This window comes from Pleuronectes platessa, chromosome 16, assembly GCF_947347685.1.
Source record: "Pleuronectes platessa chromosome 16, fPlePla1.1, whole genome shotgun sequence".
In the NCBI taxonomy this organism is placed as follows: Eukaryota; Metazoa; Chordata; class Actinopteri; order Pleuronectiformes; family Pleuronectidae; genus Pleuronectes; species Pleuronectes platessa.
The window spans coordinates 18144562-18162650 of record NC_070641.1 but is presented as its reverse complement, the minus strand read 5'-3'; the positions used below and the strand labels follow the sequence as shown (position 1 = coordinate 18162650).

General features: G+C 41.6%; 2 protein-coding genes across 4 annotated transcripts; one reads left to right on the top strand and one right to left on the bottom strand.

Annotated features, from left to right (window-relative positions):
- Positions 1-415: 415 nt before the first annotated feature.
- LOC128457949 (deoxyhypusine synthase) lies at positions 416-3717 on the bottom strand. Its single transcript, XM_053442508.1, has 10 exons — positions 3662-3717; positions 2620-2758; positions 2336-2500; positions 2020-2141; positions 1508-1604; positions 1254-1340; positions 1064-1169; positions 879-982; positions 629-754; positions 416-511 (listed from the first exon to the last, which is right to left on the bottom strand). The coding sequence occupies exons 1-10, from the start codon at positions 3715-3717 to the stop codon at positions 416-418; spliced, it is 1098 nt and encodes a 365-aa protein (XP_053298483.1).
- An 8269-nt stretch (positions 3718-11986) lies between these two features.
- gtf2f1 (general transcription factor IIF, polypeptide 1) lies at positions 11987-16849 on the top strand. 3 transcript variants are annotated; one of them, XM_053442504.1, is made up of 14 exons: positions 11987-12054; positions 12441-12530; positions 13317-13363; positions 13533-13605; positions 13789-13982; positions 14180-14350; positions 14456-14667; positions 14775-14925; positions 15058-15113; positions 15236-15367; positions 15471-15541; positions 15820-15961; positions 16167-16305; positions 16458-16849. In XM_053442504.1, exons 2-14 carry the CDS (start codon positions 12519-12521, stop codon positions 16660-16662), a joined length of 1605 nt encoding a protein of 534 aa, XP_053298479.1. In that variant the 5' UTR covers positions 11987-12054; positions 12441-12518; the 3' UTR covers positions 16663-16849. The 3 variants fall into 3 exon arrangements, with proteins under 3 accessions (XP_053298479.1, XP_053298482.1, XP_053298481.1); XM_053442507.1 differs by having other exon boundaries at positions 12004-12042; XM_053442506.1 differs by having other exon boundaries at positions 12041-12177.
- Positions 16850-18089: the final 1240 nt, after the last annotated feature.

Genomic DNA, 18089 nt, shown 5'->3' with positions numbered 1-18089 from the left:
TCTGCGTCCTCTGCCATTAGAGGAGATGCCTATGTTGTTTTATTTAGATCTGTGACCTACTGTATCACACAGAATGACGGACGGAACCAAACCTCCTCAACACAAACACAAGCATATAAAAATGATTATCTTAAATTTTATAGATTGGGGACATCACAGGTGTCTCTGAATTTAGCAATCCTGCTGTTTGACATTTACCATCATTCATGTCAACAAGGGCTCCTCCGTCATCGCTGCTTCACTGTCCGTGTGTGTGAGTGTAATGCTGCGTTCCAGACGACTCATATGTCAGATATTCTGACCTGAAATACCACATGGATCCATGCTAGGCCAAGTTCTTTCACAAATAACATCCAGTGACTGTTCTCAGACTCCAACATTGTGAAACTATCCTTGATTTCGAGTTGGTCTCGATTCAATTGTTCTCCTTGTGAATCGTCCTCTTATCAGCATGAACAGCAAAGGTTTCTGCCACCAACAAGGGGAAGATCACTGTAGCGTCTGCACACACCTGCAAAAGGGAGCACAACAGGCTGTGAGTTAAGCAACACAACAGGACCACACTAATGATGTTGATATTAGTATGTCTGATTTATAGAAAAAATATAAAGGAATAATAAAAAGGTACCTTCACAGGTTTGGCGTCTAATGTGATCTTCCCCCAGGACACGGCTTCATCAGGTCTGGCCCCTGAGTCGCAACCATCAAATTCCTGAGCTGTGTTCACATACACCGCAAACTCAGCTCCTGTCCTCTGGGAGGAAACAAAGCAGTTTGTCAAAAACTTGATTCATTTATACCATTTATTCACTGCTGCTCCTTAGATCAAATGCTAAAGCATAGCATTAAAACATTTATACAAAAAAAGAAACACTTACCCATGCATTGGCATTGCAAGTGTGGTGCTTTGCTAACCCTCCCCCTAGGAGGATCATCCCTGTGCTATTGGCGTTCACTGCAATGTCGTTTATTCTTGAAATATCTTAAGCCAGAGTCATAGAGTAAGATTACAAAAAAAAACACGAAGCAACATTTAAGAGCAAACAAATAAAGACTGTTTTACCTTCAGCAATGTCCAAAATTAAGCCAGGGTTCTCAGCTGAGAACATGTAGAACAAGTCTCCTATGGCGCCATCTGTAAGGGCAGGGCTGAACACTGGGATGTTGTTCTGAAACGAAAGCCAGGTGAAAGCCAATGATTTGAACAAAAACCTCAGACACATGCTTTTAAGAGAACCCTGACCACAACTCACCTTGTAGGCCCAATAGCAAACAGATTCAGGGTTGTTAATCTCCTTGCCCAGTCGCTGGATCATCTTAGACGGGGTCCAACTGAAGGCCTGAGGTCAGAAAAACGGAAATATAGAGTGATCTCTTGCAAATAGATGCGTCAGGACATCTCGGCTATAATGGATAAAATAGCAGTTACAATGGTTAGAATTTAAAATGTTGCCCTAAAGTAAAGTTTAATATGAACCATCAAAACAATGTAGAACTGTCCACTCACCTGAGTGTTCTGCTCCATCAGCATCTGCTTCATTATCGGCAACATCCATTTTTCTAATAACATGTAGTTCATATCAGGCATCAGAAGATTGCCAATCCTGCAGCAAATGTGACACATGGAAACCGAATGAAAATAATGTATCAGCTGTGTTGAGAATATTTTTCTAATTCAAATGCAAAGTGATTACATATTATTAAATTCAAAATATTGATCACTGTAACTTATTCATTTCAAATATTATAAGAAATGTGTGTAATCTAACACAAAGATGTGTCACTGATATCAGCGCCATATTTCCTGATTTCTGTCTTAACATGGTGTCATTTTCCATACACGTACATGCTTCACTTTCCGGACACAGGATTTACAGCCACTTTTATATACAATCTAAAATTCCAACTTAGAAGGGAGCTCAACTACCTCACTTATTTGAGACCTTAACTTTATTGGATCATATCAAATTTAGAATCTGCTAAATGATACGTTTTTACAAATCTGACACTGTGACTGACCTGTCGAGACCCCTTTTATACAGATCCTTCCCAGGCAGAGTGAAGTCTCCAATGTAAAGATGTCCCAAACACTTGATCAGATCCTCCTCAATACCTCCAGCTGTGGTCACCAGGACATCCACCTAAGCAGAGGAAGAAATGTATATGCATTGTATGTATTGAATGTGCAGAAGGTGCAGAATTTTGACATGATAGCATTTCGTCATACAAAGCACATGAACATTTTATAAAGTCCTGCAAAATCTTGTATTGCTTCAGTGAAATATTTGAAGCACACATTGTTTTGTGCTTCTGGTAGCTGAGGAGGGTCATATACCATGCTGTGCTCTGCGAGATAGCGGATACTCTCCCTGACCCCGCTGCTGATGAGGTTTGAAGTGTAACTGAGAAAGATGGTGCAGCTCAAGGGGCTCCGGCAGGTCGACGGATCCTCCTCAACACTTCCATTCACTTCCTTCACCGGCTGTTGACGCCTCTTGATCTGTGGGTGTTGGAGAAGATTGCAAAAAAAAAAGTGAGGAGAGTAAACTGTGGTGAAGGTCTGTTACACTGAGAACATGATGATTCACAGACATCCTCCCTGTGTTCCGTCCATCTCACCATGCTGTTTATCTGCTGAATAGCCAGGGCCACATTAGTCGCCTGGAAGCCAGTGCTGAGGAAGGACTGCAGCAGTGCGTGGTGGTCCACTCCCTGGTTGAAATCATAGCCCTGGACCTTTGGTGTGTCTGGTAAGGTGAGAGTCTCCCTGTAGATGTACGGAGGTACTTTGCGCTTACAGGCCATATTGTCTGGGGGGGGGGGGGGACATTGGGGATGTAAATAAAGAATTATCACAAAATTCCCCATATGACACTGGCATTTAGTATCATAAGCTGAAGACTAAGCCACTATTATTCCTAATAACTTTGCACATGTGAACCAACCTGCTCCAACCAGTCTGGTTAGTTGAGAAATTACTTCTTGCCTGAATAACATTTTTGAGCGCAAGAAGGTGTGTCGCAAGGCTACAGTCCATTACTACATCAATCATTCGTTCAGATTTTATGTGCAAAGCCCATATCCACATATCACAATTTGACTCAGACGGCTTAACGAGGTCCACAAATGGTTATAAGCTACATCCTCAATTTCGCAGCTTGAATGTAGATGGTCCTGCCAGATACAAGATTTCAACATTATCTGGTTCCACCCCGAAATGACGAAAGTTTTAATTATTTACTTCTTATCGTTGGATTCTTTAATTACATGTCAAATGTAACTGCTTTAGCCTCGTATATCTACACAAAGCGATTTTACATATATTCCGATAGCGTGTGCGTGTGCGTGTGCGTGTGCGTGTGCATGTACTTGAGAGAGTCTGTCTTTCTGAACTCGGAAAAATGTCAAACAAAGAAATGTTAAAAAACATACTGTATATCCCACAAACTCAGGTATATAGTCATAAATATGATTGTATAGTTTGCTGGTAACACAAAAACAATTCTCTTAGCTCCAGTTTCTTCTTTTTAGTACAGGTGAGTCATAATATTACCTGAGAAGTTTGCAGACAGAAGATCTCTTGTTGTTGTTGTGTCCTCTGGATGTTGCTAAGTCAATGCAAATGGATTTATACCTGCAGTCTTCAAACCCTTTAACGAACCAGGAGGGTGGAGTTACATGTTTCCTTAAGAACACCGTAGGTATGTGTTGCTGCATAAGGAAGCTCATTATGTGTGCAATATGATTGTATGTTAGCATATTCTGAACCTGTCCTACCTGCTGTACCCCAAACATGTTACTACAGGGTAATGAAGCCTGTTCAAGATTATATCAGATTGATGCATGAAGGTTTGATCGTGATCCTTGTTCCCAGACACCACTAAAGATCATGTGTTATACCTGCTCGCTGTGCTTGCATAGGCACTACATCGATATATATTGAACTTTTGTTGTGTGGCTCTTGCTGAAATTATATTGTGAATTGTAATAATCGCTGATATTGTTCTATTTTCAGGCCCTATCGTAAATCACTGATATCTCTTTATGCAGACTAATGTGTGACCTGAATGAAATGTGAAAACCCAAAGACAAAACCTTTTCAGTTTATGCATTCTTTCTTAGGAGGCCGCGTTCATAAAAGAAGTGCTTAACAATGCCCTCAATCCATTACTTACACCACTCCTGTCTTGGTGCAGATGTGGGTTTGCAGTGTGGAAAATTATGTATTTTTTGGTAGATGCTGCATAGGTGTCTGAAGAAAAAGTCGGAAACTATGAATTTTACTTATTGACGTATGAATGAATTTAACTTTTAGTTAATATTAAATGATATAGAATAACCACCACCCTTCCTGCAGGTTGCAGGATAAAAGAAAGTGCTGTCATCCAGTTCTTGGACCACTTCGGTTTTCATTGCAAATCTCACCACTAAATCATCATCAGAATTTGCTGAATTCTGTGTGACAACAAACTCTACACTGTTCTTCCGCTGCGATATTGACCTGTGACAAGGAGGTGTAAAGAAAACGCTAACGGCTGCAATCTTATTCAGGTGTGACAACTTACTGCCCGACCTCTGATGGATGGAGTTATGAGTGTAATTGCACCGGCTTGGTTTCTGTGTGAAAGAAATGTAACCAGACGAACAGGTCAGCTGGACGAACCTCTCAATCCGGTTTGGTCAAACAAAAGTCAAGAAGTCCACCATGAGAAACATCTAATAATCCACATGACAAACACAAAATCTAGAACTGATTTTGTGAGAGACCGTAAAAAAAAAAAAAAAAGATTTCAGAAGGCTTTTATTTGGTTTCATGTTGTTTTCTTGCAAAGGTTTCTGCCACTAACAAGGGGAAGATGATGGTGGCGTCTCCAAACACCTTGAAAGACAGAATGACTTCATGTGTTTTAAAACCTAGAAGAACATCAGGGAGTATCAGAGCTTCAGGTTTGCTCCTTGATGATTAAAATGCTACTAAGCTGACATAGATAAGGTAATACATTCTTGCATAGGTGCACTATGTTGTTTAAGAAGACTGCACAACAATTATCTAACAAAGAGAAAAAACCGTCCTTTTGCAACATTTTTAGAGCTTGTGAATTGATGGTAATTGTGACATTTGTATGTTATTGTCAGTTTTGTATAAAGAGCTGCGTTACCAACATAGACACTCTCCCAAGGTAGTAGAAAGCATAACATTTCCACTGAAGGGACCAGGATCGAAAGGAATTTATTTTTACGTTCCTTTAAAACCCTATAGTTATGGCTGAGTCCTGAACCGTCCCTTATATGCCACTATAGATCTAGACTGCTGGGGGAATTCCCATCATGCACTGAGCACTTCTCCCCTTCTTTCTGTTTCTCTTTAGTTCCCTGAAAATAATCCAGAGGCTCAAAGTTCCCGTCGCTGATGGGCGAAATGTGGCGAAAGGTACCTTCTCAGGATCATCTGAGACGGAGTCCAGCGAACACCCTGACAGAAGAAGCATCATTGCAAAAGTAAACTGGGCCGTGAACTTGCCTCAGGACAGTTTGTCTGCCATTACAAACAGAGCATTAGACACTGATTGGCTGAAATATGTTGCAGTGACAAGAGCCATGTGAAACAGCTGTTGATAGTAGAGTTCAAAATACCTGAGTGTTCTGAGTTGAAAACTTAGTTATTGTGGCGGTAGCTCAACAGAGCACACAATTCATGTTTGTTGTTTTGAGTTCTGTGGATAAAAAAAACTTTGTGAGTGAGCGGCTGTTGTCAAACTGTTGTTAGCTTCCACCATGGGCCTGCCACCTTTAACTATAAAAACACGCGTTCATAAAAGAAGTGCTTAACAATGCTCTCGATCCATTACTTAAACCACTCCTGTCTTGGTGCAGATGTGGGTTTGCAGTGTGGAAAATTATGTATTTTTTGGTAGATGCTGCATAGGTGTCTGAAGAAAAAGTCGGAAACTATGAATTTTACTTATTGACGTATGAATGAATTTAACTTTTAGTTAATATTAAATGATATAGAATAACCACCACCCTTCCTGCAGGTTCCAGTATAAAGGAAAGTGCTGTCATCCAGTTCTTGGACCACTTCGGTTTTCATTGCAAATCTCACCACTAAATCATCATCAGAATTTGCTGAATTATGTGTGACAACAAACTCTACACTGTTCTCCCGGTGCGATATTGACCTGTGACAAGGAGGTGTAAAGAAAACGCTAACGGCTGCAATCTTATTCAGGTGTGACAACTTACTGCCCGACCTCTGATGGATGGAGTTATGAGTGTAATTGGTTGTATTGGGATGTACCAGCCACCGGCCACAGGCACTGGCTGGGTTTCTGTGTGAAAGAAATGTAACCAGACGAACAGGTCAGCTGGACGAACCTCTCAATCCGGTTTGGTCAAACAAAAGTCAAGAAGTCCACCATGAGAAACATCTAATAATCCACATGACAAACCCAAAATCTAGAACTGATTTTGTGAGAGACCGTAAAAAATAAAAAAAAAGATTTCAGAAGGCTTTTATTTGGTTTCATGTTGTTTTCTTGCAAAGGTTTCTGCCACTAACAAGGGGAAGATGATGGTGGCGTCTCCAAACACCTTGAAAGACAGAATGACTTCATGTGTTTTAAAACCTAGAAGAACACCAGGGAGTATCAGAGCTTCAGGTTTGCTCCTTGATGATTAAAATGCTACTAAGCTGACATAGATAAGGTAATACATTCTTGCATAGGTGCACTATGTTGTTTAAGAAGACTGCACAACAATTATCTAACAAAGAGAAAAAACTGTCCTTTTGCAACATTTTTAGAGCTTGTGAATTGATGGTAATTGTGACATTTGTATGTTATTGTCAGTTTTGTATAAAGAGCTGCGTTACCAACATAGACACTCTCCCAAGGTAGTAGAAAGCATAACATTTCCACTGAAGGGGCCAGGATCGAAAGGAATTTATTTTTACGTTCCTTTAAAACCCTATAGTTATGGCTGAGTCCTGAACCGTCCCTTATATGCCACTATAGATCTAGACTGCTGGGTGAATTCCCATCATGCACTGAGCACTTCTCCCCTTCTTTCTGTTTCTCTTTAGTTCCCTGAAAATAATCCAGAGGCTCAAAGTTCCCGTCGCTGATGGGCGAAATGTGGCGAAAGGTACCTTCTCAGGATCATCTGAGACGGAGTCCAGCGAACACCCTGACAGAAGAAGCATCATTGCAAAAGTAAACTGGGCCGTGAACTTGCCTCAGGACAGTTTGTCTGCCATTACAAACAGAGCATTAGACACTGATTGGCTGAAATATGTTGCAGTGACAAGAGCCATGTGAAACAGCTGTTGATAGTAGAGTTCAAAATACCTGAGTGTTCTGAGTTGAAAACTTAGTTATTGTGGCGGTAGCTCAACAGAGCACACAATTCATGTTTGTTGTTTTGAGTTCTGTGGATAAAAAAAACTTTGTGAGTGAGCGGCTGTTGTCAAACTGTTGTTAGCTTCCACCATGGGCCTGCCACCTTTAACTATAAAAACACGCGTTCATAAAAGAAGTGCTTAACAATGCTCTCGATCCATTACTTAAACCACTCCTGTCTTGGTGCAGATGTGGGTTTGCAGTGTGGAAAATTATGTATTTTTTGGTAGATGCTGCATAGGTGTCTGAAGAAAAAGTCGGAAACTATGAATTTTACTTATTGACGTATGAATGAATTTAACTTTTAGTTAATATTAAATGATATAGAATAACCACCACCCTTCCTGCAGGTTCCAGTATAAAGGAAAGTGCTGTCATCCAGTTCTTGGACCACTTCGGTTTTCATTGCAAATCTCACCACTAAATCATCATCAGAATTTGCTGAATTATGTGTGACAACAAACTCTACACTGTTCTCCCGGTGCGATATTGACCTGTGACAAGGAGGTGTAAAGAAAACGCTAACGGCTGCAATCTTATTCAGGTGTGACAACTTACTGCCCGACCTCTGATGGATGGAGTTATGAGTGTAATTGCACCGGCTTGGTTTCTGTGTGAAAGAAATGTAACCAGACGAACAGGTCAGCTGGACGAACCTCTCAATCCGGTTTGGTCAAACAAAAGTCAAGAAGTCCACCATGAGAAACATCTAATAATCCACATGACAAACCCAAAATCTAGAACTGATTTTGTGAGAGACCGTAAAAAAAAAAAAAAAAGATTTCAGAAGGCTTTTATTTGGTTTCATGTTGTTTTCTTGCAAAGGTTTCTGCCACTAACAAGGGGAAGATGATGGTGGCGTCTCCAAACACCTTGAAAGACAGAATGACTTCATGTGTTTTAAAACCTAGAAGAACATCAGGGAGTATCAGAGCTTCAGGTTTGCTCCTTGATGATTAAAATGCTACTAAGCTGACATAGATAAGGTAATACATTCTTGCATAGGTGCACTATGTTGTTTAAGAAGACTGCACAACAATTATCTAACAAAGAGAAAAAACTGTCCTTTTGCAACATTTTTAGAGCTTGTGAATTGATGGTAATTGTGACATTTGTATGTTATTGTCAGTTTTGTATAAAGAGCTGCGTTACCAACATAGACACTCTCCCAAGGTAGTAGAAAGCATAACATTTCCACTGAAGGGACCAGGATCGAAAGGAATTTATTTTTACGTTCCTTTAAAACCCTATAGTTATGGCTGAGTCCTGAACCGTCCCTTATATGCCACTATAGATCTAGACTGCTGGGGGAATTCCCATCATGCACTGAGCACTTCTCCCCTTCTTTCTGTTTCTCTTTAGTTCCCTGAAAATAATCCAGAGGCTCAAAGTTCCCGTCGCTGATGGGCGAAATGTGGCGAAAGGTACCTTCTCAGGATCATCTGAGACGGAGTCCAGCGAACACCCTGACAGAAGAAGCATCATTGCAAAAGTAAACTGGGCCGTGAACTTGCCTCAGGACAGTTTGTCTGCCATTACAAACAGAGCATTAGACACTGATTGGCTGAAATATGTTGCAGTGACAAGAGCCATGTGAAACAGCTGTTGATAGTAGAGTTCAAAATACCTGAGTGTTCTGAGTTGAAAACTTAGTTATTGTGGCGGTAGCTCAACAGAGCACACAATTCATGTTTGTTGTTTTGAGTTCTGTGGATAAAAAAAACTTTGTGAGTGAGCGGCTGTTGTCAAACTGTTGTTAGCTTCCACCATGGGCCTGCCACCTTTAACTATAAAAACACGCGTTCATAAAAGAAGTGCTTAACAATGCTCTCGATCCATTACTTAAACCACTCCTGTCTTGGTGCAGATGTGGGTTTGCAGTGTGGAAAATTATGTATTTTTTGGTAGATGCTGCATAGGTGTCTGAAGAAAAAGTCGGAAACTATGAATTTTACTTATTGACGTATGAATGAATTTAACTTTTAGTTAATATTAAATGATATAGAATAACCACCACCCTTCCTGCAGGTTCCAGTATAAAGGAAAGTGCTGTCATCCAGTTCTTGGACCACTTCGGTTTTCATTGCAAATCTCACCACTAAATCATCATCAGAATTTGCTGAATTATGTGTGACAACAAACTCTACACTGTTCTCCCGGTGCGATATTGACCTGTGACAAGGAGGTGTAAAGAAAACGCTAACGGCTGCAATCTTATTCAGGTGTGACAACTTACTGCCCGACCTCTGATGGATGGAGTTATGAGTGTAATTGCACCGGCTTGGTTTCTGTGTGAAAGAAATGTAACCAGACGAACAGGTCAGCTGGACGAACCTCTCAATCCGGTTTGGTCAAACAAAAGTCAAGAAGTCCACCATGAGAAACATCTAATAATCCACATGACAAACACAAAATCTAGAACTGATTTTGTGAGAGACCGTAAAAAAAAAAAAAAAAAAGATTTCAGAAGGCTTTTATTTGGTTTCATGTTGTTTTCTTGCAAAGGTTTCTGCCACTAACAAGGGGAAGATGATGGTGGCGTCTCCAAACACCTTGAAAGACAGAATGACTTCATGTGTTTTAAAACCTAGAAGAACATCAGGGAGTATCAGAGCTTCAGGTTTGCTCCTTGATGATTAAAATGCTACTAAGCTGACATAGATAAGGTAATACATTCTTGCATAGGTGCACTATGTTGTTTAAGAAGACTGCACAACAATTATCTAACAAAGAGAAAAAACTGTCCTTTTGCAACATTTTTAGAGCTTGTGAATTGATGGTAATTGTGACATTTGTATGTTATTGTCAGTTTTGTATAAAGAGCTGCGTTACCAACATAGACACTCTCCCAAGGTAGTAGAAAGCATAACATTTCCACTGAAGGGACCAGGATCGAAAGGAATTTATTTTTACGTTCCTTTAAAACCCTATAGTTATGGCTGAGTCCTGAACCGTCCCTTATATGCCACTATAGATCTAGACTGCTGGGGGAGTTCCCATCATGCACTGAGCACTTCTCCCCTTCTTTCTGTTTCTCTTTAGTTCCCTGAAAATAATCCAGAGGCTCAAAGTTCCCGTCGCTGATGGGCGAAATGTGGCGAAAGGTACCTTCTCAGGATCATCTGAGACGGAGTCCAGCGAACACCCTGACAGAAGAAGCATCATTGCAAAAGTAAACTGGGCCGTGAACTTGCCTCAGGACAGTTTGTCTGCCATTACAAACAGAGCATTAGACACTGATTGGCTGAAATATGTTGCAGTGACAAGAGCCATGTGAAACAGCTGTTGATAGTAGAGTTCAAAATACCTGAGTGTTCTGAGTTGAAAACTTAGTTATTGTGGCGGTAGCTCAACAGAGCACACAATTCATGTTTGTTGTTTTGAGTTCTGTGGATAAAAAAAACTTTGTGAGTGAGCGGCTGTTGTCAAACTGTTGTTAGCTTCCACCATGGGCCTGCCACCTTTAACTAGGGGGCGTGATAGCTGTCTAGACTTTGTTGTGCTGTTCACTCCCCCACGTGCAGCTGGCGGTGCTCTGCTGAGACACCTCTACAATTATATTGCAGCCAAATCTACGAGTGTTCTGGTAATCTGAAATGCTGTCTGACCTGTTGAGGCCCTTTTTAAACAGGTCCTCTCCAGACATAGTAAAATCTCCAACGTAAACCGGGCCCAAACACTTGATCAGATCCAGAAGAAAACTGAATGTGCTGCTCTGGTTTTGAAAAATGATACAATACGTGCCTCTGATTTAAATGTTTCTTGTGAGGTAGTTGTGAGTACCACAAGCTCTCCTTGCTCGGTGCCCCCTCCCTTTACATCTATTTCTCACACCAACACACAGCCAAACAAAAACCATGAAAACATGGATCTCTCAGGACAGATGTTACTCCACCATTCAGTAGGAGAGCACGCAAGATCATTGCTGATCCTTCTCATCCTGCAGTGCTCACCTCCTTTTCCAGAGACTCCCATCCGGAAAAAGGTTCCGGGCCATCAGGACTAAGACCTCGCGCCATCTGAACAGTTTTTTCCCTATGACAGTGGGGCTCACAAACAAGCCCCTTGCATCACACTGACTCTGCATCACACTGACTCTGCCCCCCCCTCCTTGCACATAATTTATACCTGATATATTATCACCAATCTCTGCACCTTAGCACCGCACGTGCCCATAACCCTGTTACTGTATATATTTGTTCCATATTGTTGTTTTATTGCTTTTATATTGTTGCTTTTATATTGTTGTTTTTATATTTTTGTTTTTATATTGTTGTTTTATGTTCAGTGCACCAACGAACGACACCAAGGCAATTTCCTGTATGTGCAATCATACTTGTCAATAAAAATAATTCTGATTCTGATTCTGTTCTAACTGTTTATGTATGTATATTGATATATATATATATCAAACAAAATTGTGGATTGCATTGTTTGCCTAAGAGTGTTATAAATGTTGCTGGTATATATATATATATTTGTATATATTTGTAAAAGTTTATGTTCAGGGGACCCCATTTCTCAGACGCCATGTTCTTCAGCAGCAACTGGCCGCACTGGTGGGTAGAAAAGGACTGGGAACCAATGTTTGTCCTCTACGTTTCCTGTCGGATCTTTATAAACTGACGGGTCAACCACAGAAGAGGTCCGTGAACCGGTAATTCAGCGACGATTATTAAATGTGTTAATAGTTTAGATGAATAAACGCCCGTTTAATCATTGTTTACTCCCGTCTGTACTTCACATGAACGCACCGGGACCGCCAAGCCCTGTTTTCCCGGTAACAGCCTCCATTAACCGAGGGGCTCCGCTAAACGTAGCTTCTGTTTATGTTAGCCTAAGGAGCTAATGCTAGCACTGTTCACAGGAAGATATGATCTAGTTCTCCGTTTGTTTTCCTGACTTTGTTGCTCTCTAGTCTCGACTGGATTCAACCAGCTCGTCGTCTGCTAACTGTAGAATAAACACCTTGAGCAATTAAGTCCGTAGCATTCATTCCCTTTCTTTAATCCCAAGTTATTTCTAATGCTATGTTTTCCATAGTGTCACAAAACGACCTGAACAGCTGTTGATGTGCTGAGTAAATCAAGAGAGAGAGAGAGAGAGACAATAACGAGCATCATGACTTCACTGGTATGTTCACACACACACACACACACACACACACAACAAAACATCCAACTGTTGTTCCTCTGTATCAAAGTGCAGCTGTGTATGTGTATCACCTTCATCGTTATTTAATTTGTCATAATTTTAAATCTGCCCCGTTTCCCCAAGTCCACCTCTTAATGAAGTGATTTCAACGTGTACATGGTTTTATATAATCCCACCTTTATTGATCCTAAACATAGAAGTTTCGGAGTGTTACACGATACACAATGTAAAAATATGATCTATACAAAAAGTAAATAATAAAAAATGTAAAGGTGAGTGGTGAGTGCAGGTAAGATGCTTCTGCATTGGCTCATCACTTGGACAAAATCAAATTCGACCTACTTTCATGGCATTAAATCACAGCCTTGCAAAACCATGTTTGTGTCCTCACGTTATAATAAAGGGTGCCGCAGCCTTTACTATCAGAATTCCCACACTATGAACATTACTCTAGAGACTAATTCAGTCTTATTTTAAATACCGGTCTTAAACTTTTTACAAATGATGGACATTGGCTCTTATTTACACTGATTAATCCTTATTATTTATTTATTGATACACTTCAGTCTATTTTACTATTCTGTTTACTCTGTTCATGCTCTATTGCGTTAATATCATTGTTTCTTCCTTGTGAAGTACTTTGTAACATTGATAATATATTATTATTATTTAAGTTATGTCTTTATAGTGTCACAGACGTGGGATGAAGTTGAGAAGATTACATATGGGAAAAGACTTGTAAGAAATCATGTGTTTGTCTTACAGGGGAGCAGCAGTTCCTCCTCCACAGAATACACTGTGCGAGTTCCAAAGTGAGTAACACACAGTTGGTTTTAAAACAGCGACTAACAAGAAAAGCATGACTTCTTAATACATCATTGTAATAATAAATATAATCGGCAGCTATTCTCACGACCTTCGGTAGGAAAATGCAGCAAATTGATGGCTTTTTGTTACCGTTTCTTTTTCTTTGTCCTGTAGAAACACCAGTAAGAAGTACAACATCATGGCCTTCAATGCCGGGGACAAAGTCAACTGTTCAGCATGGACACAGGTGGGCTTCATTCAGTAGCGCATGTTTACATGACAGATAAGGCTGCATTTGTCATTAAGGAGGGAACAGGGTGAGTGCTGAAATAACACACTGTGTTGTTACCCATGGTAAGAGCCTCAGCACCCATATTTGAGTTTTGTGTTTCTTAACAGCCCCCCCCCCCCCCCCCCTCTCATTTTCCAGGCTCGTATGGAAAGAGACATGAGCGCTCGGCGGATATATGGGGAGGAGGAGACAGCAGACGGTGCAGCTGGTAGTGAGTTTGGCAAAAAGCAGCGTGAGGAAGCACGGAGGAAGAAGTATGGTATTGTGACACGCGAGTTCAAAGTGGAGGACCAGCCCTGGATCCTCAAGGTCAATGGCAAGGCTGGCAAGAGGTGAGTCTGAAGGAGATGCTACTCTGTGCCCTGATTCACACGACATTGCATCAACACATGCACTGTATTCATGATGTAACGGAATATGGCGCTTAATGTGATGTTTAGTTCATTGTTGACAGAGGAATTCACACATCAGACCTGATGGGGGATCCTGATTGTTTGCTTTACAGCCTCTCTCTCTCTGTCTATGTCAGGTTCAAAGGTCTAAAGAAGGGCGGCGTTACAGAAAATGCATCCTACTACATCTTCACACAGTGTCCGGATGGAGCCTTTGAGGCCTTCCCTGTCAATGGCTGGTACAACTTTGTACCACTGGCCAAGCACCGAACTCTCACTGCTGAGGAGGCTGAGGAGGAGTGGGGCAGGTTAGAAAGGGGAAGACCAGGGAGGGCTGGCTGTTGTTGGAGGAAGAGTTTACACCACTGGTGTAGGTGTCAAAGTAAATCACAGACATTGCTGTATCTTTTCAGGAGGAACAAGGTGGTGAATCACTTCAGCATCATGCTTCAGAGGCGTTTCCGGGAGCAGGAGCGTGGTTGTGACGATGACGATGATGAGACAGAGAAGTCTGGGAAGAAGAAAAAAAAGGGGGGTGGCGGAAGAGGTGGTGAACTGCGCATTCATGACCTAGAGGAGGACCTGGAGATGAGCACCGATGACAGTGACAGCAGTATGGGGGAAGGTAAGTAGACAGAAACATACCTGAGGCCATATCCGTCCACATCCTCCCTCCTTCTGTCATTATATCTCTTTTTTTTTATTTCTTCAACCCGTCTCTTCATGGGACAGATGGGGAGAGCAAGTCAAAGGCCAAGAAGAAAGCAGGAAAAGGAGAAGGAAAGAAGAAGAAGCGAAAGAGCACTGACAAAGAGGCCGTAGAAGACAGTGACGACGGAGACTATGAGGGTCTAGAGGTGGATTACATGTCAGATGAGAGCAGGTCAGAAAACAAAGGCCCCCACTTTATGGATTGTTTGTGTGTATGTATATATATATATATATGTGTGTGTGTGTGTTTTTTCTGTTGTGGCTGTACTTCCTCTTTGATTAGTCTGTAACCTTGTGATCGCAGCTCAGACGGTGAGCCGGATAAGGGAAAGCCCAGCAAAGGAGAAAACCACCCTAAAGGTGAGGCCAACACCGATTTGAATATTACTGTTTACTCCATAGATAGATAAATTAACAAGAATCATTTCTAAATAAAGTTCAATGTCCGTGATTTAATGCATGTATAAAAATGGTCTTCATAGGAATTGATGAGGCATCGGAAAGTGAGGAAGAGAGTGAGGAAGAGAAGCAGAATGAGGAGGAAGGAAAAGAGGAAGAGGAAGAGGAGGAAGGGAAGAAAACCCCGGTCCAAATTGAAAAGAAGAAGAAAAAAGGTACAGTCTTCACTTTGGTCACTTTGAGGAAATGCAAACCTGAAAGAACACAAAGAATATGAAATGCTCGGCTTGACGTGAGTTTTGTGGATTTGTGTGACAGACAGCAGCGGAGAATCAGAAAGCTCGGACGACAGCGATATCGAGGGAGAGACGGCCTCAGCTTTGTTCATGGTGGTTACCGAGTGTGCGGCTGAGTGAATGGATATGACTGTATTCTATGGATTAGTTCTGCCGGGAAGTTGCAGGTGTCTAACTTTGTTTGCTGTAGCAAATACATGGTTTTATGCGGCTTCAAATAAAACTCGTAAAATGTTCATGCTGTTGAGTTCTAGCAGCTAATGCATGTTGATGCTGAGTGTGTGTGTGACTGGTTCTGTCATTTGTTTGCATCGTTTGCTTTTTTATTCTTATCAAGCATCTCTCTCTCTCTTGTTCTCTCTCTCTCTCAGAAAAAGCGCACTCCACCCAAACGTGCAGGTGGGCGTGGCTCTGCAGGCAGCTCCAAGACTGGCAGTCGTCCGGGGACACCATCCATAGACTCGGCCTCCACTTCCAATACACTCCGTGCTGCTGCCAGCAAGCTAGAGCAAGGTACCTATCACTGGCGCGCAGTGACTTTAAATCACAAGCCGTTAGTTTTTAGCTATATCAGGAATAAGTAACGTTTTTCTGCTGCCTTCAGATGCTACACAGCGGGTAGCCAAGCGATTTATCTTTAGTTATACATGTGCGTTTTCAACAGCCCGGTCTGCTCGTGGAGCTTGAACTGTTTGAACTTGGTCTCTCTTTTGCCCAGGTAAGAGACCGACTCCGGGTCCTGTCACTGACTCACCAGCTGCAAAAAGGCTGAAGATGGAGCCCAGCAGTCAGAGTCCTGCTCCTTCTGGAAAGAGCACGCCTCAACCTCCGTCAGGAAAATCCACCCCAAGCTCCAGGTATGTTTTTTTGTTCATGTCTATTAACAGTAAGCTATTTACTGAATCTGTAAAACACAAATAGCCATTTATTGTGACCCTAAAAAGAAATAAGTTTGTTTGGGTGTTTGTGAACCGGATTAAAGCTTCTTTCCTGTTCATCTGTCCCACAGTGATGTGCAGCTAACAGAGGAAGCAGTCCGCCGCTACTTGATCCGTAAACCAATGACCACCAAGGACCTGCTGAAGAAGTTCCAGACCAAGCGCACAGGCTTGAGCAGCGAGCAGACTGTCAACGTGCTCGCCCAGATCCTGAAGCGCCTCAATCCAGAGCGCAAGAATGTCAACGATAAAATGCACTTCTACCTCACTGAATAACCTTTAAAGTGAGGGACAAAGTGACTGGAGAGTATTATCAGACATCTCACGTTTAAAGAAAGAAACATTGTCAGTGATTAGTGAAAAACAGCTCAGTCTCTGTATGATCTCTCAACTTAGAATTTGATTAATGGAGTGATTGTCTTTTAGACATTTAAGTGTTTTTCTAATAAAAATGCAAAATGTTCTGCTGTGTAAGGTTCTTCTCTTTCCATCCTGCATACACTTGGTGGGCGGAGGGTGTACATTAACATCACAGGTGTCACGTTTAGCCACCGGCGGACCTACAGAGACAAACAGCCACACACCTTACGATCAGATTAGATTCTCCATTGAGTTTCAATCTGCAAGTCTTTGGGCTGAAGGAGGAAGTCCGAGAACCTGGGTCAACTCCATACAGAAACATTCAAACCAGGAACCTTCTTGCCGTGAGGCGACAGAGCACCTTGATGTATGCTAGACTTAAATCAGTGCATGTGGGTTAGAAATTTCCCATGATGGTTTTCACTTTCTAAATCCTGCCTGCAATTGAAATCCACCCTTTCAGGGCGTCACTATTCCCCTCCTCCCTCTCTGGACTTCGGAGCAGATGAAAATGTCAGATTCATTAGTCACCCAAGAAGCTATTCCCTCTCCACGCAAAAGTAAAAGCTCTTGATGGTAAATTGTTGGCCCGAGTCTCTGTCTTTATGGCCCAAAAGGACAATCCACTCCACCCGTACATTGATTTCAGAAGACCAGAACAATGTGAATTTCACGTAACATCTGTGAGCTTCCTTGGCTTCATTATTGACCTGGGTTCAAACAATACCTCAGTTTTGGTCCAACATGACCAGGAAGGCTTAGAAAAGTATTCAGTCTGGGTATTTTCCATAATTCTTCATCTTAGGCTCAAATACCCGGAAGAACCGATGTTAATTGGCAAGTAAGTGATTCTCCCACTGGCCACATCGAACCCAGGGATGACTCGAATTACGCAACTACAATCAGCCTGGACCATTCATAATACTGAGGGAATGGTGGTGAGGTGAACTAAATAAAGGTTTCGCTCTGAGATCGCGCGTGAGAAGAGGGTGACTCCTCACCTTACATGAACACATTCCTTCCCCTCTGTCTTTCCTGTTCAACCAGCTTTTCACTACATCTTGCATGAGCTCAATTCAATTACAACATGATCCATTCATAAGAATTTATGGATCTCGTATTTGATTGTTTTTAAAGTTTCATTTGTGGTTTAACTGGAAAACAGCACCTCAATATTTTATCTCTTAAAGGCTTGAAACAGGGCAATCAACAGCAATATTTACAACTCTAACACCTTTTTCTACTAAATGTTTGCAGTGTTTAAAAAAAATGTAAACCCATGAATGGAACAGTATTTTATACAGTACAAGGACCTGCCCTCAGCTAAAGATAATGGTAGCTAA